Here is a 23,311-nt window from a genome sequence, read left to right on the forward strand (position 1 = left end):
TCCAATGTGGGTTGCATGTTGACCCCAACTTGTGAAAATTGTGTGGCTGTCAAAAATTTTCATGCCTAACTGCATTGGAATTCCTAGTCTACAATGGGACGTGCATCAAATCAGTAAGAACACATTTAATCGTGACAGGTTGGATACATGACATAGCAAACAATGCAAGCATAGAAAAGTACAATTCTGGAGTTGGTTGCCCGGAAAAGAAGATTGATGTATAATTTGATGCCGAAAAAGTGAGGTTTTGTTGTTTGCTGTATTTCTTCATAGTATATCAGTTCCTTTGAGCAGTTTTACGCAAGGCACACATAAAAGCTTAGTTCAATTAGTTTGTTGCATTTTTTTTCTTGAAATGAAAAGACACGATGAAGCAAGTGTTCAGTTTAAATGTTTAGTCAACTTGCCCTTTTGCATCTGAGAATGTCACCTGCTGTTGATTGCATCACAGAGTGGCAAACATTGATCACCCACTGTAGTGAATGAATCATCCCTATACTATTGTATCCTAGCTGACCTTCTGGAACAAGGCACTGACCTCTAAAAAGAAGCAAATTAGGGACTTGAAAGGATGTTTCCTGAAATTTGAAAGGATAAACGATCATAATAGGCACAGCTGTGGTGGTTATTAGTTCCTCAGGTTATCAAGGGTAGCAAAGTCAGCTGTTACACCGAAGACAGGTTTTTGAATGTTGCTCATGAACCCTGTAGAGTTTGAGGTTCACGTGACAGTCACCAGGAGCAGTTATTTCAACAAAGCTTTTCTTTTGTATTTCAAGCTATTGTCAGCAATTGCGATCCTCAAATACACACAAGTCACTTGTGTGTTCACATTAACATGTATGCAAAATATATACATCAGAAGATAAATATGGTCATCATAATATCCCTCACTTGGTCCAGTGTTAGAAACGTCTTTTTTAAATGGTCCATTTTGGTCCTTGTGAGTAGGTTGCAGTGCTGCAGCTTGAGAATCTTAACCCTGCTCTGAGCCTTCGGTCACTTGCACAGAAGAGTACATAGGCGCAGACGTCTGTCGCGTGAAAAAGGATGCAGCTCTTTTGGGTTTTAAGCATTTGATTTCTTTTCCTGGAGAGACAAACAAAGAGAAGAGACAAAAGTTGAATTAACTCTTGGGATGATGACTTGATCAAGGAAGAAGACACACCATTGTCAACGTAGTTGATGGTATTAAGCGAATGGACCCGGCTGCACACGACGCTGCTCTGCCGACGCAACATCCCACGCCGCCCGCCGCGTCCATGCTTGTCCTCGTCAAGTTTGCCAGAGGCCTGTTGTGCCCGACTTGACTCGCCATCGATCTCTGCTGCAGTTCCTCCCTCAGACACTGAGCGAAGTTCCATGCAAAACTCGATGAAGCCACTCATGAGCTCCGCCTGACCAACAGATGTGCAACATACAGATCAGCTCAGCCTTCATTTTGTGTGGCCCTTGAATGCATCACCTATATGTCATGAATCAACACCCAAAAGGAGGATGTAAGAGATCGATAATGACTTCACCAGCACTAATCAGTACGCTGCACTGCCCACACGTTTTAAAAACGAGCACATTTAGAAAAACAAAACATCAAAAATATATATTTTTTGTTTTTTTTAACATGGGTCTGTTTGTCTTATGCCTTTGTTTGACATCCATCAGTACGTTCAACACTGATTGAAGTCTGGAAATTCGACAGGCCATAAAATAATGGCGGACCTGGACAAAATTAATGAACTCACTTGTTTGGAGTAAATTTTCAGCAACTTGTTAACCGGAGTTCCATCTTCGTCGCCATCAAACTCAAGCCATAGAATGTGTGAGTCCCCTTCCTCCTCTGGGTAGCTGTGGTCCCAGGAAAGCTCACAGAAGCGCAGGCCGAGAAGCACATGCTGCAGCGACATATTTCCAAGAAGACGAGTCAGTGTTACGGAGGGGAAATGGAAACTGACAAACAAAGAGTACCCACTTTCTCCTTGACGTCCATGACATAAACTCCTTCCAGCGAGATACCGACAGCGACAGCTTTGCGTTTCACCCTCTGTAGGATTCCTTGTGCAGGTTTGTCAATCTCCCCATCAAAAAAAGCACACCTGTTTGAAGAGTTTCTAAAGTTGTCAATTCTCTGAGATTTTTCTCTGACATTTTTTTCCCGTTTTTAATGAACGGAACCCGTACCCATAATAAGGAAGAGAGTGGCATGTTCTCAGGTACTGCTGTATAAACTCTGAATCTTGCTGAAATTCTCCAGATATGGTGATCTTTTTGTACTCTTCCAAAAGACTCTGCTCCAACCCTGCTTGACGGCTTGACTTCCCTCGCAACGTGGCGAATAAACCTCCACTCCCCAGGGCCACATGTGCCGGTAGGAAAGAAGACAGCTTCTTCTCTCTGTGGATAGCCAAATGCAGTCAATGGTAAAACACTATTTAGCTGTATTTGAACTAACCAGCGTTGCTCCAGGCACTCTGTCCAAAAAAAGGTACTCCTCACAAACATAAGACGAATAGTATTTTAGTCTGTGGTAGCGCTGGTCAGACCACTGGCAATGTTTTTCCCTACCACGAGGGGGCAGCATTTGCCTTTTGTACAGCATCCTCCACTTGCACCACATATTACTTCAGACCCATATAACTTAGGAATTAACTATTTCTTTCCGATGAAATAAGAGAGTCTAAGGTTTCCTATGCTGCATTGAATGTTTATGTAGTCCTAAATCGCAATATTATGCAATTTGAGTGAAAATTACAATAACCCTGGCACTAGAGTGGATACATTTTTGCACGTCTGATAGTGAATGAGTTAAAAACACAAATAAATCACAATATTCCTGGGCTAAAGTGATGTCAGGCCCCTAATATTAAAGTGCCTCAATCCCACCCTCAGAAAGCATGACTGTGTGGAAAAAAGATCATCATGGAATTTGTATAAAAGAGAGAAGTGGTGCGGTGGTGAGTGCACAAAAAAGGCAAACCATCCTCGTCACACAAAAAAATGTTGGCCTTTATGCTAAATGCCTATGAATTTCCATCACGGGGCCCAAGGGAATGTGCAGGCTCTGTAATTAATTTTCATGAGCGGCCGACCGTCCGTTAGCACTGAAACAGCCTTGACAAATTCCTGCATCATCATGTTGCAGATACCAGTACAAAAATTATATACAGTATATACATCATCGACCAAATACCATATCGTGTCTTATCAGTTGATATTTCATGATAAAAATGACCATTGTGCATGTCGAATGATCCATCTGTACCCATAAAGTACAGGAACATGATTTTTTTCACAACAATACTTGACTTTTTAAATTGATATTTGTATCTCTCAATATCATTATAATACAGAATATCTACAAAACGGGTCAATCGGCTTCTTTTAAGGTGGAGCTTACACAAACTGCTCTCATCAAGTGCGAGAGGCAAGTTGCAGAGTGTACCCCAGACCTTACTGGCGACCTGAAACAGATGGATGTACATGATCTGCCTTGAGGGACAGGAGATTAGACCATTCAAATGCAAGTGTGAGGTGGACTTTTATGAATTGGGAAAAAAAAAAAAAATCGCAGCAGAAAAGCCTGAAAACATTTGTTGGCTTCTAATAACTCATGATCCTTTACTTACCGTAGAGTAGAAGTTAATTTTTGCTTTTCCAGGCCTGTCCCTTCATCAAGAGCAAGAGATAAGCCTCCAAGAGAGGCCCAGTGTTCAGGATCGCAGGGGTATCGTCCAGTGATGATATTGTGCTTGGCTTCTTCATATAAAAGTCGCAGCACTCCTTCATCGTCAATCTGTAGAATATGATATTGATATACACATTGACTTTAATAAAAAAAAAAAAAACACATGCAAATGTGCCCCTCCAGACACATCCTTTCCTATGGATAAAGACCAATAAGTACCTGGAGCTCTTTAAATTTGGGGTAAAACACATTCCGACGATACTGAAGGCAAGGCTCATCTGAAGAGAGTAAAGGAGAAACCTTTGAGTTCATGAATATGAGGTGATATTGCTAAGTAAATTGGATACAGACGCTCCCCAACTTACGAACAAGATACGTTCCGAACGGTCGTTCGTAAGGTGAATTCATTCATAAGTTGCTTCAGTGCTATATTTTGTATGCGATGTATGTTTATGGCTTATATAAGTATGTTTAATGTTTATGAGTATATTTAAAGGACAACCGACGCCTCCGGACAAGTTGTGTCCATAATTTGTAAAATCACTTCAAATGACTTCTACTGATCTTATTTTACAAAGATTCCACCGCATATAGCTATATTTTGCGTTTTAAGACTCGCGCTGAATATTCAGGAAGACTTGTTTTTGAGTTGGTGACGAGTCCTGACGTCACGGAGGGGAACACCCCTGACCGAGAAAGCGACACACAATGCATTTTGCGGTACTTTGTTTGGTCTGAAAACTTCGTGTTGAGCCGCGTTGATGGCGAAATTAGAAGGAAAACACATAAATAACACGATGGTGAATCGTTGTGTGTTGCACCAAGACAACTATTTGATATTCGCTGACACAAATTCCAAGCAGACGAATCAGCCCATCTCCAACGGAGCTCTGGTGCCATCTTCTGCATTTTCTGGGACGCTACACATCAGTCGTGATGCCTCAAAATGACCTGGAAGAACGTCTTTAATCGATTGCAAACATTTATGCTTTCCTCCTCAGAACTATTTGAATCGTATTCATAACTCAAGCAAGGAAAGACGTCTTTCTGAAAATGCCCAATTCGCAGCTCAATTTTTTTGCAGATTTAGCACACTTATTTAAGTCATTTTTATTGGTGTTTTGCATTTGGCTAAAAATATCAGCCTGAGTGTTTTGGGTATTTTAGATGCTAAAAACGTTTTCTGCTGTCAGTTAGAAAACAAAAAAAAAACATAAAATAGATGCTCTATAAAGATATGTACATGTACAACTGGAGAGAATACTACTTACGTTACTACAAACACGTTCGTATGTACCGTTATTCGTAACTCGAATGTTTGTAAGTAGGGTAGCATCTGTACTGGTCATACTACTTTCACAAAGATTTAAAGTCACTTTTCACTCATTCATATTTGAATGTAAAAATTGCGAAACACACTCACACTCTTGTACCCTCATTTTTCATTCTGAGCATCAAACGACATTTGACAAAACATGTAATTTCTGATAATATTTCATATATTATTCTGACTAAGATTTCAACATTAAAAATGTTCACATTGTACACAAGACAAAAAAAGAAAGGCTTTGGCTTTTAATCTTTCACCTTGTGAAATCTCTTCCTCTCCGGCTTCCGTGAAGCGATACAACAAGTCTTGCCACTGGCGACACACCTTGTACGGTCGGTGCCTTGTCTTTAACTGCAGCTCTGTTGAAGAAAACAGAGGCGCACAAGATCAGAAATCAGAATCAGAATACCTTTAATAGTCCCACAATGGGGAAAATTGCAATAAATGGATACATCTGTATTTGTAAACTTCTTGTGTATGAAAAAAGTAATTTCAAATAAGTCGCATATTGACAAAAAATGTTATTCAAGTCAATGTTACTTGAATTTACAAGAACTCTTGTATTAGTGAGTCTCAAAATTCTTGTTCTTTAGCTAACTGAAAAATTTCCTATTGGTTAGCGTGTCAACCTCACAGTGCAGAGGCCGTAGGTCTGATCCCACCTCTGGCCTCCCTTTGTGAAGCGTGCATGTTCACCCTGCACTTGGGTGGGTTTTCTCCGGGTCCTCCGGTTTCCTCCCACGTTCCAAAAACATGCATGGCAGGCTGATTGAACACAACAGCATCTTACGACATGGATGGTTTATCACTGTGTGCCCTGCAATTGGCTGGCAACTAGTTCAGGGTACCCCCCACGTATTGCCTGAAGACAGCAGGGATGTGATAATAAGATGGATCAGAAAATGGATGGATTAAAACATTTAAAAAAGGCTGATGTTATGTAAAATAAAACGAGAACAGAGGTTAACAAGGATGTCCATTTACAGTATGTCAATTTGTGAAATGCAACTTGGTTTTTATTACCAAGGAGGGGAGAAGACAGCCAGAAGGCAAAGGCATCCTGTGCACACTCAGGAATATGAAGAGCCTCTCGCACAGAACGACCCAACTCCTGCACAGTAACATTGCCGAGCCCTTCTACCGATAAGTGTACTGCGCTGTCACCAAACAGGTATATGAGCACATCTTGAGCTGGAAGGGAAAAAACAGTTAAAACGCATCCAAGATATATCTCCTGATTAGTATTTCAAATGATCATTTATATAATGCTCATACAGTGGGAGAGTGTAGCAGAAGAAGCTACACTTCCTCTTTGTGAGTGGTCATCGGACGACTCTGGGGGGAGACTACACACATCTCCTTCCATCACAAATCTGAAACACAAAGGGAGGACTTTGGTTCCACTTCCACACGCTATAAACGTGTGCATATCAATGCATTGCTTCTGCCAGAGTTTCTCAAACGTTTTGAGTCAAGACACCCCCTTCCAGCAGAGTCCCCGTCCCTCCATATACTGTCATACCAACTCTAATTAAAAATACTGCTTGCTAACGCCACATCACCGAAATGCAAAACATTAACAATTACTCTGGCGCCTGGCTTGACTTACACTTTGCAAGCCTGACCGCAGTAAATAGCTTGATGTAGACTATGAGGATTAGTTGTGCGATGACGTTATTTCAAAACAGGGAAGCGCCTTTTCTGTAGATTTATTAACTCGCATTTCTTTGACTGTCGACATAGTGACAGGCACAAACACCCCATTTGAGTAATATCTTGTTGACGTGGATTTTTCGTATATTCATTGTCAATGTGTCAGTGTTCTTCTGCCCATCAACAGGGGATTCCACGAGACTTAGTTCATCGCCGTAATGCTTCCAGCTATCTTGTGCGCCGTTATTTAAGGCCAGCAACAATGGATAACTAGATAAACATTGGGAAACGAATTCTACCGAGTATGTCCATACACGGTCAGACAATTGTTCAAGGATGAATCATTCAGATTCAATCAATATAAGGTTTCTAAAAGAGGTGCCAAGAGAGTATAAAACAGTCTGTTCGTGTTATTACAATAACTTTCACTTATCTGGTCGGTCTTAGAGTTAAAAAAGAACAATAAAACTATTAGCGTTAATGATGTTAGCATGCCGCCTCAACTGGAAGTGTTAGAAGAGTAATAGTCGGACCAACCTGTCAATTTGAGAGTAGTTGTTGCTACACTCCTTTGTGGTATGTTGGCATGAAGTAAGTTATCTTAAATCATTAGATCCTTTTGCATCGCACTGATTTACTACCTCGCAGACAGCTTGTCAAAAACTAGCTTTCCGGACAAGCACGATTGTTACCGAGCGCGAGTGGCGAACGAATCGTTTTTTGTCTGAACGGCTCACTATTGGGCGTGACAGCGTCGTTCATTCGCCAAAAATCGTGTTCAAAACTATTTTTAACAGAACGCGTCTCATCCTAACCCGAAGTAAACGCAATACAGTGCGGCTAAATGGAATGATTCAAACGTACACTAAATTGGTTCGGAAATGACGAATCGAAAATAGAGTCAGGACGCTTCCGGGAGGTTGACGTCATATACCACACGAAGCTGACGTCATTGCAGCTATAATTGTGCAGACAGATAAAGCAAACCGATATAGTCTTACAGCAAGACGGAGTCAAAGTGGAAATACACACAGTTGCACAATATAATAAACATAATACACCAAATTGTATTATAATCGTATTCAAAGTTTAATTTGTATATTTGACGTTTTTTTTGGATGTATATTTCGTATTAATCATACTCTGATTCCAATTACCCCCTCGAAACCAGATAACACACATACATCCCCCCAAAAACATGTCAGAGGAAGCTGAGTGTGCAGTGTTGCAAAAAAAAAATCATTAATTCTTTCATTTTATTATCTGGTATATCTCCACAAGGGTCGCACAGAGTAATGGCGCCTGTCCCAACCATCATCGGGTAGTAGGAAGGGGACACACTGAACCGGTTGCCAGCCAATCTCAGGGAACACAGACCAAGACAACCATCCACACTCACACTTGAACTCATACCTAGGGAAAATGTAGAGCGTTCGATCAGCCTGCCATTTATGTTTTTGGAATATGAGAGAAAACCAGAGTATCCTGAGAAAACCCAAACAGGCAAAGGTAAATACGCAAGCTTCACAGAGGGCGGCCGGCCAGGTCCAGGATCAAACCCATGACCTCTCCACTGTGAGGTAGACACGCTAACCACTGGACTACCGGGCCACCCTGGCAGAAAACTACCTAACTCAAATGTTTAATGAATGATTTGTGAGTCCCCAATACACCACATTTAGAATGTTATTCTCCATTAAGAAATGCAAATCATTTTCCATCCATCCATCCATTGTCCGTACCGCTTGTTCCTCATTAGGGTCGCGGGTGGTCCTGGAGCTTATCCCAGCCGTCTTCGGGCACGAGGCGGGGCACACCCTGAATTGGTTGCAATCATTTTGATTATATATATATATATTAATTAATTTAATAGAGTACAGTATTGCTGTACATAAAGGTAACAACTTTTATGTACAATGTTATATGACAACACATACAGTAAAAAGAATTAGGTCTGTAATGCAGTTATGATTGAAGACTGCAAGGGCAGCATGTTTCGTATTAACAAATGAGATTAACAGGTCGCACAGAGGTGCCACGTTAGAAGAAACTCTTAATGGCTTACAATGCTTCACTAAAGTAGTTTAATCTTTTTTTCCAATTGTTCTCCATTACAGAGACTAGACAGGATAACATAATTAATCCTTTAATGGTGGGTGAAAAGTCTGATAGTTTTAAAAAAGGACAGTTTAAATGAAATTTAAATACATGTGAATTATAACTGTCGGCATAACAGCGGGAATAAATGAGTCAATTGTATAATCACGATAAGAGTTGACTCATTTGTTACCTGTATATATTGCAATGGGAGGACATTCAAATTTTAATTCTTGAGCGGCCTCCATTATTCTACTTTCCTTCACAAAAATACTTTAATGGGTACTTACAATATTAGAGTAATAAATTACAGTATGTATCTTTATTCATCTATCCATACCATAGATTTATAGTGGCAACCAGAAGAATTAAATGCATGTCCGCTAGATGGCAAATATTACCTGTATACTGTACTTATCATTCATGTCATATTTTTGTCACATTTTTACTTGGTGGCGTAAAGTGTGTGTGGTGAGCCCTGGATTAGTACTGTATACTGTAGTCTCAGAAAAACAAAAAATATTTGAGGGAGAAGAGCAGAAGGAAATCACAAATAACATGATCAAAACTGACTACAGTGGTTGTCTGTTTTTTTAAATGCAAAGAAATACAAAAAAACAAACATTAAAAATATTTTTTTACACGAGTACTGTATATTTTTAGTTGTATGGTGCATGTTTCAATTTGTGTAGTTGACAAAACAAGCAAAATATGTTTATTGTCTATATTCTGCTGCAAGGCATTCAATAGATAATGCATAGATTCACTATACAGTGTATAATTTGGAGAGGAATGTGAAACATTTTGATGTACTTTAACTGATCCAATGGAAATACAAATTCTATCTATCCCAGTCACATTTTCATACCACATCGTCTCCTTCTTAAAATAATGGAATTTCATTCCCCTTTGTAAAAAGTATATACACATGCATGCCCAACCCCAGTGTTTAGGAAGAAGCTGGGGCTGTTGTGCCTGCAGGAGTGCCCTCCTGCACCTGGTTTTTCAGCAACAGAAACTTGAAAACAGGGTCAAAGTACTCCTTGAAGGTGTCCTTCAGTCCTTTCTCCAGTAAGTATCCTTCAGTCTCAATTTCTGTGTTCTCCTTCCCTGCTAAAGCCTCCATAGATGTTTGCAGGAAGCGCAAACTCACCAGCACAGAACCCTGGGAATGAGGCAGGAATAAAAAATGATCGTTTTTGTGCATGACAACAATCAATCACCAACTCCGCCTGCTTTATTGTCAGGTTTCTCTCCCTAAATACCTGCAAGAGGAAGACTGACAGTACTCCAGCCCCAATGGTGTTCATCAGGCCCATGTAGTAGTTGACCAGGGCCTCCCTGCAACCCCGCAGGTAGATGTTGAGTTCCTCTGTTTCATACTCATAATTATAATGAGCAGAATTGTTGGTGAGGTGATATTGGATGCACGGTCGAGGAGAACTGGGATTACAGCAACTGAATGGGACACCGTCGACCAAATATCGTCCATCAACATTGCTTTTGACACGCCTGTGAAAATGAATCGTATGCCGATTATCAATTTCATCCATTGTGCAATGCGTCTCTCTCACACACACACCCACACAACTTACACTTTCACTTCTTTGGAGTTGAAATCAAGGTAGCGGTTGCTGACCCACTGGACCTCGAACCAGTCCTTGTGGTCATTGTTTCCACAACACTGAAAGTCCATCTGCAAGCGATCGATATTCTGCTTCTGGAAGCAGCGTCCTGGGGTGTCTGTGTCTTTGTAGAAGCGGATTCCATTTTTCAAGCCCACCTTCAGAGAAGACTCCAGATTGCCTTTCATCGCATAGCTCATGATGACCGCTAGCAGCATAAGGATGGTGAAGAAACAAGAGACGGCAAAGTAGGGCTTCAAAAAGGTCTTCCAGCGAGGAAATCGGCCCGTGTCCAGGGCATCTTGACAGATCTTTGATGCAAAGTAGTTGATGCCCAAGGAGGCCAGACCAACTATCATGAGGGTGTTGGGCACTATATGGATGTCTGCATTATCCATTACCTGTACGAGAGTTACATAAAATAGAATGAAATGACATGACTCCAAAAGCAACCATACTCCAGTTTATGAATTAAAAAAAATGTTGGTTCATATTTCTGGTTTGAGTTAGATTTATTTGGAATATTTAATGTTTATAGTAGACCATGGATGTTTGTCAAATAGTCTTTGTGTTAACATTTATTTTTATAGGACGGTTTGCATATATTGAGCTGTTGTGCATTTGAAATATAGCAATGCAAAGTATACTCTAATTAAAATATACATACAAAGATGAGAGAAAATAGATCCTATTAATATTGGGGGATTAATGTGATTAAGATGATCAGGATTTGGCTCATCAGATAATGAGTAAGGATTCAAAGTGGGTCACCGTTCTCCATATTTGAAGGACAAGATTTGAATGTGACATTTAAAGTAAGCTTGATTGACATTGTATTCATTTCACTCTTTTTTTGTTACAATTCCTCAATAAAGGTAAAATCTTATCCCAGCCTGATACATTCACGTGGTATCTTGTCTAATCTAAATGAGATTAGCACTTTTACAAAAACCGTAAGTGCATAACATTTGTGTTTGTTTACGGCTTACCGTGTTAAGCGCCCAAATGTCAATAAAACACAAGTATTTGTGTAATACTGTCTCACAGAAATAATAAATGGCCTACCTCTGCCCTCCTGCGTAGCTCTGTCTTGAGGATACACCCTAGGGTGAAGGTGGTGGCTCCGGCTACTGTGGCACACCAGGAGAGGAGCCACAATCCCTGAGCCAACTTTACCCTTTTCTGAAAGGGGAACTTCATCTTCATCACAACCATGGTTGCGGTCAAGCACTCCGAGTCTAACCGGGGGGAAATAGGGGAAGGAGAACGGCGACAGCACGGAGAAACAAGGATGTTCTCGTCTGAGTGGTTAAAAGAGTGAGAAAAACAGACAACAGTGAGATTGAAATCTGCAAGTTAAAAACAGGCAACTGCAAGAGCAACACAACTGATGTAAGAACAAACTAAGATCAACCAGATTCAAAAATAAGACATTTGTGTGAAATCTTGGAGGAAGGATACATTTCTAAAATGCTGCAACACAATTTACAAGCATTAAACATTCAAATTCACCTTAATTGTTTGGCCAAAAAGTGCTGAAAAAAAGTCCACAAATAAGCATTGACCACTGTGGAGCTCCCAGAGTGCCACACAGTGGATTTGGCAAACCTGAATGCCGGGAGCATCTTAATGCTAATGCCTGGCTATCCTATTAAACTTGTCAGGGAATCCAGGCTATTGTCTGCTCAGCATCCATCATACTCAGAGGGAGGACAAAGACGACAAAGTGGATTTGAGAACAGAAGACACTGATGGATACAATGAGCCATTACGTGACAAAATGCACAGTGTACTGTACTGAAGAATGAAGCCTTCTGAAATCTCGTCTGATTGGTTGAGAGAGTAATCATTTCAGGAACAGGAATTGACACAATTGTGTGCATAAAAAAAAAATCAGAATATCTCTTATCAATACCCAGTGGTGGGCCATCAGGGCCTGCAAGGCCTTCTTTGCTGGCCTAAAAATATCTGAATCACAGACTAATGTTAATTATATTTTGTTCAGGAATTCTTATGAAATAATTCCAAATTGTCTTTCTTTCATTACTTTTCCCCTGTTGCGCTGCTTCAATATGTGTGTTTTCGTATTTAAGCATTTAACCAATCACATTTCAGCCATCATTTGTTACCACGGTCAGAAATCTACCTGTACACCTTCACAATCAGTCCTGCGGCTCCTGGAGCATCGATGTCGATAATACTGTTGCTTTAACCAATCTGAGTTCGAGTTGGCAACCCAAAGCCTGCTGGAAAGCGCTGGAAACGTAAGAGTTTTCGCAAACTATGATTGGCGAGTCACACGATTGGCTAGTCACTAGCCGCTAGTGATAAGAGCACACTGGCCAGAGAGCACACTGTATCTGTAGCAAACTACATAAGCAAATACATTGTTGTTTTGATTTAATAGCTGTTTTGTCAACACACAATGTCTGAAAGAGGAGAAGAAATGGATTTGGTTGCATATATACTGTGTGATGTCACGAGAGGCTGTGTACTGGAGGGGAAATACATCCCCCTAAGATGGCTCCACCCAGAGAGAGTCTTGGCCCCAGCTGGTGGAAGACAGCAATTCAAACCACACACCTGCGGCTGATCAGGGCTTGATTGGAAAGCAGGGCTCTTAAGGCAGAGAGCCTCTGAGTGTGGAGCTTGGGGAAAGACAAGCTCGATTGCTGTACTCTGTGGAGAAGTTGATTGCCGCGTGGAACTCATTGCCAGTTGGGACCACATGACTGGACACTGGATTTGAACCTAGCTAAGGTGGCTAGGCTACATAACAAGGACGTCAAGACTCTTGTAAAGAACCCCGTCTTCAGTTTTTACCTCAAAAGAGACTTTATTTGGATTTAAGGAGCAGAAGAGACTTTAGTTGGATTTAAGTATCAGAAGAGACTTTATTTTGACAAGCATTGGAAGAGACACTATTCAAACCCTTGTTGCTTGTGAATTCCCCCTGGAACCCTTGATTAAAACCTTTTGTTTGTATCCAAACCTGTCGTCCATTGCACTTCTTGTCCCGTCCCGCTGAGAGCTAGCCTCTCATGATATCACAACTGTTAAAGACATTTTCAATACGGACTTTTCAAGAATAGATGGACATCATTAAGGTTGGACAGCTCCAAACCTAACACAAATATCAGAATCATCAGAATCAGAATCATATTTATTGCCAAGTATGTAGAACACACAAGGAATTTGTTTCCGGTCGAACACGCTGCACTAGTATCATCAGCAAAAAAATTGCAAAGAGGCACTATACAATTCCATTTGGGCTACTGTTCAAATAGTTAATGGCTTGGGGGAAGAAGCTGTTTAAATCGTCTTTTCCTTTCGGCATTTCCCTTCAGGGGTCGCCACAGCGAATCAATGTCCTCCATCTATCCCGGTTTTGTGCATCCTCTTCTCTCACACCAGCTACCTTCATGTCCTCTTTGACCACATCCATAAACCTCCTCTTCGGTCTTCCTCTCAGTCTCCTGCCTGGCAGTTCAAGGCTCAGCATCCTTCTACCGATATAGTCACTCTCTTTCCTCTGGACATGTCCAAACCATCTCAGTCTGGCCTCTCTGACTTTCTCTCCAAAGCCTCTAATATGAGTTGTCGCTCTAATGTACTCATTCCTGATTCTATCCAACCTGGTCACTCCCAAAGAAATCCTCAACATCTTCAGCTCTGCTACCTCCACCTCTGCTTCCTGTCTTTTCTTCTGTCTCCAGTCCAAACATCATGGCTGGTCTCACCACTGTTTTATACACTTTTCCTTTCATCCTAGCTGAAAGAAGCTGTTTAAATGTCTGCTGGATTTGGTGCGCATGGATCGGTAGCGCCTGCCTGAGGGGAGTAGCTGGAAAAGGTGGTGGGCAGGGTGCGGAGGGTCCAGTAGGATTTTCCGCACCCTAGTTTGGAGTCTTGCAGTGTGCAAGTCCTCAAGAGTGGGGAGGGCGGTGCCAATGATTTTTTTTTCCTGCCCAACTGTCCGTTGAAGTCAGATTTTGTCCATTTTTGTGGCGGCCCAGAACCAAACGGTGATGGAAGAACACAGGATGGATTCGATGACAGCCGTGTAGAAATGTTGCAGCACCTCCTCTGGCAGGCCATGCTTCTTTAGCAGCCTCAGGAAGTACATTCTCTGTTGGGCCTTTTTTAGGATAGAGTTGGTGTTGACCTCCCACTTCATGTCCTGGGAGACTGTGATTCCCAGGAACTTGCAATGTTATTGGAATTTTGTGAGGTTATCATAAATACACACATTCATAGGAAAAACCCGAACAGTTTAATGACAGTATCTTTTAAGTTTCTTCGAGTCAGTAGTTATTTCCTGGCCAACGATACCCTCTAGTGGACGTGTAGTAATATCACACCACACTCACAGCAGATTGATTCAGACGTAGCACTACTGAAGGCCTAGGAGTGACATGCACGGACCGCCACTGTCAATACCTGACGGACCCGTGCAGGCATAGGGGGGCTTGTTGTACTGCAGCTGACATTTGGAAAGAGGCTGTTCTTTTCCTCTCATTAATCGATTACAGAGCTGACAGTAACAACCAACATTAGAGGGATTTGAATCTGTTCACAGAGGATGGTTGAAAGCTACAAAATAAAATAAAAACAAAAAGGCACATCACTTGTCCATCACATTCCAAATCAATGTTTAATAGTGTCTTTATTTGTGGTACAGTATTTGATTACTTTAATTACATGGCCAGAGCAGATGACCTATGTGGTGCATATTTTTTCGGACAAGTTTGCTATTGGTACTATGACAGAGGAAAATGTTCATTTCTTCAGATTTCATTTATACGCAATAACGACAAAAATACAACATACTGAACAAAATGCTCATCCTGCTTCTAAATCTCATTTAACATCACAATTGGACTACTTATTTACAAGCGTCTTTCAGATATTTTAGCAGAATGCTTCACTATCTGTCGGGTTCGCATGTCCACCTCCGAGTGCAGAGGTCCAGGGTTGGATTTCGAGCGCCGGCCGACTTGTATGTTCTCCCTCTGCTTGTGTGGGTTTTCTCCCAAATTCCCAAAACTTGCCAGGCGGGTTAAGGGAACACTTTAAATTATCTCCCTGCATGATTGTGAACGTGAATGGTTATTTGTTTGTGTATCCCCTGTGATTGGCTGACAACCAGTTCAGCTGCCCAAAGATGGCTAGTATAAAGCCGAGCACACTTCAACTCAAGAATGGATCAGCGGATTTGTAAAAAGATGGACGGATGCTTCACTTTCAAAGGCAATGATCCCATTTTCTCTAGACATTAATTCTACATTGAAAAAACAATGGGGTTCCAACAAAGCAAATAGGCCATATTCATATTCTCAATTCTGCTAAATGGATTGGAAAGGAACAACCGAGTTAAGGTAAACTGCATATTAATTGGGAATATTGCACATCCTTTTGTCTTAATGCTCAGTTTAGAGATTCAGTAAATCTGGTTCAAATAGATTTTTTTCAACTTGATACATTGCATAACTGGGAATTACATTAATCTCAGAGTTGTCAGTGCAAACCAAATTGAGCATTATAATTTTTCCAATTCTTATATATTGCTTGTTCTTACTGTGCGGGTGTTGAAGGTAAACTTCAACTTGTATTTGAGCTAAGGAGGCAATTTTTGGGGATCATAATTGTGTTTGCTCCTCTCCTAACACTTCCTCTGCTATCCCTCCTGTCCAGGCGTGCATTTCCGACCTGCCCTGAGATATTTCTTCACTGTGCTGATGCTCACACATGAACTGGTTGAGCATCTGTTCGACATACTGCAGACTGCACGGAGCGCTATCGACCTCCGATGAGCTTCCGTCCCTTTTGTTGTTTGTTCTCCAATGATGAATGATCACATTATCCATATCGTCAATAGCTTCATCTCCCGGGTGGTGGAGGTCCATCATGGCATTCGTGTCTCTCAGCTCCTTTGGCATTTGATGGCAAGCAAGAGGGATTTCCTCCAAGCTCGCTGATCTGACTAGCATGGTCGAGCTGAGGTTCTGACTGGCGGTGATCCGAAATGTGTTCTCACCTGTCATACTTGAAAGGCAAGAATTGTCTGGTGGGGCAGGTATAATCTCATTGTGGATGGTAAACTGGAAATGAGGTACCTGCAGAGGTCTGGGAGATTGAAATCTGACAATTTCCTCACCACTTGACTCATCTTTGTCAGGGTTTCTTTCCCTGTCCATCCATGCTTGACTTCTGTTTGAGCCTGTCAGGATGAATCGTGGGATCTCTTCCCCAAATTCTGACCAGTCTGACTCTTCCTCCTCAGGAACTGAACCAAGGCATTGTTCCTGCCCTGCGGCATTGACCTTTTCATAGTTTTGGCTATCCATGAATTGGACTGGAGGAGGCGCCAGAGGGAGCATCACTTGACTGATGGCATCATCCGGATGAAAATGGTCATTGGTTATCTCTAGCGCAGAAGTCACCTGAAAATGAGAGCAAGGAAGCAAAAAAGAAAAAAAAGAAGCAAAGGAAGCATTTCAACACATAGACAATATAGCGATTTCCAAAACACATGCCACATTTGAATTCTGCCTTTATGAGGATGATGATGAAATTGTCATCAGAGTATTAAAATGTTTAGTATGGTACAGTTTGCAGTAGTGAGAGCACACAAATATTTTAGAATATCAGACAAAGTATGGGGACAATTTGCCAGCTCTCATAGAACCAAATCAGTCAAGATTGATGCGCCTCTTTAATATCACACAGTCATGTTCCGACATCCCCGCGAGCTTCAATCCTAAAAATATAATTGTTGAAGAGATAACATTTAATTGAGAGTCTGCTTTGTGTTATGGGCATTTCAGCTCCACTGCAATGCTGAAGATAAGTGGTATGAAATGTATTTATTGATCGTTCTCAGACAGTCTGTATGAAAGGTTTTCTGAATATAGTCCCATACATTGCTTTCTGTAGTCATTATATTGTGCATGTGTACCAAATTTACCAAGGCAAAATCTGACTTAATTACGGTTAGACATTAAAATTAGAAATAACAACAAATAAAAACATAGAAATACTGCATCGATGGATGAGCTGCATTTTCCCCCTTCATTATGTCCACTAAAGTCTTTTAGATCTTACATGTAATATGTCCGCATTGTTGGCTAATTTTGCACCAGCCAGTTGTTCTGTCAATGCTGAAATGCGTCGACTCAACCTCTCACGCTCTCCTTCCATGCTCTTTGTCTGTCAAAAAGGCCGTATGAATACAATGGCAAAGTGCATGAGACAATTCATATTTAAGACGGCAAAAAAAGACCCCAAAATGCAAATTTACCACAGAGTTGAGTTTTTGCTCCAACATGCTATTTGTTTGTTGAGTGGATGAACAGTTCTCATGGAGTCTAAGAACAAGACAGAAGGTAAACAGAGAGATCTTATTTACACAAATATTTCCAAATATCAGCGGGAAGCTTACATTTGAATGTCTCCTTACATTTTAAAACTCTCCGTGAGATTGCACAGTTCCACACGAGTCCTCTGCAGCTCATCTTCCAAAAGCTTGTGGCTGTTTAAAAATTCTCCAAAGCACTCCATGTTAACTGCTGACTTCAAAAAACTCTGTTGAAGATCTTTGTGATCTTCCGGCAGGATACTTGAAGGGGAAACGAGAGAGATGAAGAAAACGTACAAATTATTGGCACATTTGTGTGATCTCTCATTCACTAGCTTGTCCAAATGCTTACACTTAGCGACACCAAGCTGATTTGCAACACTTACATAATCTTGTCCATGTCATGTGTGGGTTCCTGAATTGAAGAGAAGAAGGAGGAATACACTCAGAAGGACATCGCTCAAAATACGCGCTTATAAGAAGTGGGAGAAGTAAAGAACTGTCAATTAATTATTGATTCCCAATCAGAGTTTTGTGAGAGATTATACATAATCCAATATCATTTAACTAATTCCAGTGGTGGACCATCAAGGTCTGCAAAACCTTCTCTGCTGGCCTAAAAATATCGGAATCACCGACTATTGTTAGTTATATTATGTCTATGAATTCTTATTAAATAATTCCAAATTGCTTTTCAGATTCCTTTCATGACTTTTCCACTGTTGCATTGCTTCCAGATGTGAGTTTTCGTATTTAAGCATTTAATCAATCACATTCCAGCCATCATTTGTTACCAAGGGCAGAAATCTACCTGGAATGCCTTAACAAACAGTTTTGTAGGCCCTGTCGCATCAAATGTGTCGATCAAGCTGTTGCTCCAACCAATCAGATTTTGAGTTGGCAACCCAATAAGGGTTCCAACGCCTTCTTGAAGGTGCTGGTCTACATCTGTGTTTTTGCAAACTATGATTGGCTATGATTCAGTCACATAGTATCACGAACCACTGGTGATAAGTGCATACTGGCCAAAGCTAGCACACGTCGTCGGTAGAGAGCTGCATAAGCAAATATATTGTGTTGATTTAATAGCGGTTTTGTCAACCCACAATGGCTGAAGGAGAAGAACAAACGGATTTGGTTGGAGATTCACCTTAAAAGCCATTTTCAAGACAGACTTTTAAAGAAAAAAATGGACATCAATAAGAAAGGTCGGTCAGTTATTTCCTGGCTAATGGTCCCTTCTCGTGGACTTGTAGGACATGTTTTCAGTCTGGATTGATTCAGACTGAAGGACTAGCGATGAAATCCACAGCACACCACTGACTAATTCAATACCAGACGGTTTTTTTTAAAGACATCTATAACTAGCTGGCGTCTGTGTAAGCTCTCAGTCGTAAAGGAGTGATCCATCGATGAAAAGGTTTCTTCAGCCGTCATCTGTACTTCTTTGAAGGTGTTGGACGTTTCGCTTCTTATCCAAGAAACTTCGTCAGCAAACGAAAGTCTTACCACTAGCTGGGATTGAATGTGTGGAGTCTGAAAATACATTTAAATATGTCTTTGGGAAGGAATGAGTTTTAAATAGTCTGAAAGTTCATTTGATTACAAATATATTTTGGGTCATCTATTTTTCTGAGCGACCTGTAGTGACCGTCTAAACAATTGCAATCGATAAAATGTGTTCCAATAAACTTGAGTATCCACCTCTTGTCATTCATCCATAAACATTGCGTGAAAGGATTTCGTCCCTGTATGGACGACCAACAGTCCTTAGTTGGGAGAACCATAAAGTGTAATGTGACAGCAATGAAATGCACACTGAGCAAATCAATATGGGCTGAAATTTTTCAAACCCTTGCATCACCCAATAATCAAGCAAGCTGAACATGGAAAATATCGATTTGACTTTTGGGATACAGCCGCAAAGGGAATTTAACCCTTTTATGCACAAATAATGGTAAACTGATAAGATGTCCACTGTTGTAAGCGCTGTCCCAGAAAGGGTTAATGATTGGTGACATTATAGGAGACTTACTGGAATTTGGAAATTCCATTTGAAACCTGGGTGACAACTTTATCGAACATGGTCGCTAGTTTTAGAAGATGTTGGCGGCATACTTGCGGTATTGTTGGGCCGGTGAAGTCAGTTTGTTCCTCATCATGACCGGAGGGGTTGGTAATCTTCTGGTGTGGAAGCAAACTGACAGCAGATTCGCTATTCATGTCATTGTGCTTGTCCTCCTGTTCATTTTTGGAGAGGTGTTTGTTTTCATGTGGCTCATGATGACTTGGATCCCCATGGAGATTTGGGTCATGGGTGCGACTATGGTGGCCCTCATGACTATTTGGACTTTTGTGGTCACCCTGGTGATGCTGACGGTGATATCTGCTATTGTTTTTGCCATTTGAACTCTGATGGTCTCTGCGCTGGTGCTGATGCCTTGAACTTTGTTCTTCTACATGACCATGTTGATGCAAATTACTGTGGTTTTCATCGTGGTTTGGACTGTGTTTGTCTCCACGGCAATGGAGACGGCTTGGACTGTGGTGAACTCCATAGCGGCGGTCTTGATAGGAAATCTGTCTCTTTCCGTCATCAGGTTGGTGCACGTCCTTGTGGTGGTCGCCATGTTGATCGCCATGTTGATGATGAGGGTTGGGCTTTTGGTGGCTTCCATGTTGATGATGTTGGTCACTATGATGGTCTCCAAATTGACCCTGTTGGAGTCTCTGGGGAGGACCATATCCTCCATCTCCACGGACACTTTGTTTGTGCTGATGGTTCTCACTGTGGTGATCTCCATGGTGACGATTCGGGTGATCACCGTGAGGAACACTGTGGTGGTGTTGGTCCTTTAAACTGTAATGCTGAACAAGGCCACGGTGGTCGCCATGGCAATGTTTTGAGTTTGGTTTATCGCTTTGGTCACAGCTTTGGGCTTGGTTTCCGTGACGTGGTGTAGTGGGGCGTTTTGTAATTAGATGACTGCTATAGTGATGATCTTTGTGGTGCTGCGATGAGCGATTGTGAATTTGATGAGCGGAAGCTCGGTTGTGGTGCTCTTCACAATGATGCGAGGGAGAGTGATGACCTCCGTGACGAGGAACATTACCATGGTTGTAGTATCCACGGTGATAGTGGGAGTGGAGTTCATCCTGCTGGTAAATCATCGGGTCATGGTAGTCAGTGCGACGGGGATGAGATAAACTGCTGTAGCAGCCTCCGTCGTGGTTGCCCTCACGGTGATTGCGGAGAGAACGTCTGTCATGACGATAACTGGAACTGTCGGAATCTCCATGATTGGAATGAAAGACAGGACTGTAGCATTTACGGGGGTGATGAGGACTTTTGCTGCTGTTGTGTCTGTGATAACTCAGGCTGTGTCGGGCGCCATGATGTTGAATATGGTCTTCTTGCTTCCGACGGCGGTGCCGTTTACAACATGGTGATCGCGAGCAATGTTCTGCAGTTTGAGACCATGATGGATGTCTTGACGAACAGCTTATGTCCGTGCAACTCTTGGGCCTAACTTGTATATGATCCGGTGATTCCGGAGAGCGGTGACTACGGCGGTGGTGGGATGATTTCAACTTTGAAAGATGAGCATGAGAACAACGGCGAGAATCAACAGAGTCGGCGCTGACAGGCCGACTCCTCTGTTGTCGGCTCCTGTCTGTGCTGATCTCAGACTTACTGGATCGAACAGAGGTGGGTTCTGTGCTGCTTGGTTTTTGAGCATCTGTGACGCCCAGCGTGGTGAGTCTCATTGGGCTGAGCACTTGTCGAGTGATCTCATTAAGGAAGGCGGAGAACTTCATTTTCTCCTTCATTAAATTCTTTCTGATTTCATTTCTTTTCTTCTCCTGTTCTTCCTCATTTGCGTGCTTCTCTTTTTCTGGGGGGCAAGTGAGGGCCTCCATTGATTTGGATTTGCGGAAACTTGCACTGTCATATGTCTTCTTCTGGGTGCCTAACTTGGTGCCGTTGTGAGAAGACTTTCCTTCATCCTGTTTCTGTTTACCTATATGACCCCTGCTACCAATCAAAGGTGCTGTGTCTTCTCCTTCTTCTATGTATTTTTCACAAATATTTGTACAAGACTGGGAATACTGAGGTCTCCTAAGGAGGAATCTGTCGGAACCCTCACTGCTGTTCTGGGAAGACAGACTCGAGGATGATGCCGAGGTAGAGGAGTTGGATGATGAAGACCCCAAAGAAGAAGACGCCGTTGCTGATGAAGAGGAAAAAGTGGATGAAGACGAATCATATGATGAAGTGAAAGAAGTTTCGGAAAGGGAGAACTGGCCATGGTTTGGCCTGTGGCGATAACGATGAGAATGATGTCGATGATGAGGGAGGTGATCGCTGAGCAAGCTGTCTTCCGCTGTTGAGTGAGTGCTATTTCAAAAATAGAAATTTGTTATAATATTATGAAATAAATGCATTGTTTACTTAAAAATTCATAGCAGAGTGTGGACTGTGTGTAGTGTAATTTACTCACTCTTGGTCATTTTCATGTGACTGATGGAACGTCTGCGGATGGTGATGCAGATGACGGTGGTTTTGTTTGGAGTGATGGTTGTGCTTCACTTTTTTAGATTGGGCATCTGGTTTTTTGTTTTTGATTTTCTCTTGAGGATCACACATTTCTCTCTTTTTTTTCCTACCTAAAATTTGTCCGTTAGCCTGATAGAAAGGTGAAATTATTAGTTGTCGGGTGGAAGACATTTACTAAAATTGAAAAGAATTCTATCTTCAACATTTTTTTATATTCAAAAATATATTTGCCTTCCACAAATTTATAAACATCACTCTTTTGCAGAATAAATATTCAACATTTTTTGCTCTCCACAAATTTACAAACATCATAGGAAACACAAGAAAATATTTTGCAAACACTATACATGCCAACAACTCAGATTCAAATAAATAACAGAGAGAGTGAAGATGAATTCACCTGTTCATATAACGATTCAATTGCAAAGCAGTCATGGTGTCCTGAGATGAATCAATTTGTTCTCTTCACTCAACTTAATCAAAAGATTAATTCACACATCTACAATGTTTACTTACAGTCTTAAGCAGCCACCAGGATGAAGCGCATAGAGATGTTGACTGATACTTGCCAGAAGCTGAATGACATTGTATGTCATTCTCTTTCCATTTGGACAGTGAAGCATGTGTAACAACCCCCCCCCCCACCCCCACACACACACACACACACACACACACACACACACACACACACACACAATTCAATAGTGTCACCCAATGACATGGGTCACTTGTGAGGCTAGAGGTGCGCTTTAGTAACACCGAATGAAAAAAATTGGTTATCTGCGAGACAAACTAAATAAAATAAAGTAAAATAGAAACAAAGCACACCCACAATACATTAACATCACTGTTTGGATGTCAAGACGATGTTTAGGCAGAGAATATAGCATCATGGGAGAAGAAAGACTGCAAACAGCAATGCTTACTGTATGAATGTGGCAACCTATTGATCTGGATGCCCCTATTATGTCAGTGCAATGGCCAATCTAACACTCAAAGTTAGTGAGAA

At 41.5% G+C, this 23,311-nt stretch overlaps 3 protein-coding genes across 5 annotated transcripts; all 3 read right to left on the reverse strand.

Moving 5' to 3' along the window:
* Nucleotides 1-110: 110 nt before the first annotated feature.
* frmd8 (FERM domain containing 8) lies at nucleotides 111-7,558 on the reverse strand. Its single transcript, XM_089017469.1, has 11 exons — nucleotides 7,203-7,558; nucleotides 6,288-6,385; nucleotides 6,036-6,203; nucleotides 5,270-5,371; nucleotides 3,902-3,960; nucleotides 3,624-3,790; nucleotides 2,179-2,391; nucleotides 1,970-2,093; nucleotides 1,743-1,892; nucleotides 1,169-1,397; nucleotides 111-1,089 (listed from the first exon to the last, which is right to left on the reverse strand). Exons 2-11 carry the CDS (start codon nucleotides 6,376-6,378, stop codon nucleotides 977-979), a joined length of 1,416 nt encoding a protein of 471 aa, XP_088873595.1. The 5' UTR covers nucleotides 6,379-6,385; nucleotides 7,203-7,558; the 3' UTR covers nucleotides 111-976.
* Nucleotides 7,559-8,637: 1,079 nt separating this feature from the next.
* rom1a (retinal outer segment membrane protein 1a) lies at nucleotides 8,638-12,733 on the reverse strand. 2 transcript variants are annotated; one of them, XM_089016921.1, is made up of 5 exons: nucleotides 12,534-12,733; nucleotides 11,453-11,688; nucleotides 10,358-10,788; nucleotides 10,028-10,274; nucleotides 8,638-9,927 (listed from the first exon to the last, which is right to left on the reverse strand). In XM_089016921.1, the coding sequence occupies exons 2-5, from the start codon at nucleotides 11,600-11,602 to the stop codon at nucleotides 9,712-9,714; spliced, it is 1,044 nt and encodes a 347-aa protein (XP_088873047.1). In that variant the 5' UTR covers nucleotides 11,603-11,688; nucleotides 12,534-12,733; the 3' UTR covers nucleotides 8,638-9,711. The 2 variants fall into 2 exon arrangements, with proteins under 2 accessions (XP_088873047.1, XP_088873046.1); XM_089016920.1 differs by lacking the exon at nucleotides 12,534-12,733 and adding an exon at nucleotides 11,900-12,060 and having other exon boundaries at nucleotides 8,639-9,927.
* A 2,295-nt stretch (nucleotides 12,734-15,028) lies between these two features.
* On the reverse strand, nucleotides 15,029-22,916 carry LOC148886211 (uncharacterized). Of its 2 annotated transcripts, none has more exons than XM_089017603.1 (8): nucleotides 22,819-22,916; nucleotides 22,247-22,431; nucleotides 19,863-22,143; nucleotides 18,131-18,159; nucleotides 17,847-18,005; nucleotides 17,688-17,754; nucleotides 17,492-17,596; nucleotides 15,029-16,830 (listed from the first exon to the last, which is right to left on the reverse strand). In XM_089017603.1, the coding sequence occupies exons 2-8, from the start codon at nucleotides 22,390-22,392 to the stop codon at nucleotides 16,027-16,029; spliced, it is 3,591 nt and encodes a 1,196-aa protein (XP_088873729.1). In that variant the 5' UTR covers nucleotides 22,393-22,431; nucleotides 22,819-22,916; the 3' UTR covers nucleotides 15,029-16,026. The 2 variants fall into 2 exon arrangements, with proteins under 2 accessions (XP_088873729.1, XP_088873730.1); XM_089017604.1 differs by having other exon boundaries at nucleotides 22,703-22,825.
* Between the last annotated feature and the right edge of the window lie 395 nt (nucleotides 22,917-23,311).

The sequence above is a fragment of the Hippocampus bargibanti genome, linkage group LG16, assembly GCF_051943395.1.
Source record: "Hippocampus bargibanti isolate YZ-2025 linkage group LG16, ASM5194339v1, whole genome shotgun sequence".
NCBI classification, from domain to species: domain Eukaryota; kingdom Metazoa; phylum Chordata; class Actinopteri; order Syngnathiformes; family Syngnathidae; genus Hippocampus; species Hippocampus bargibanti.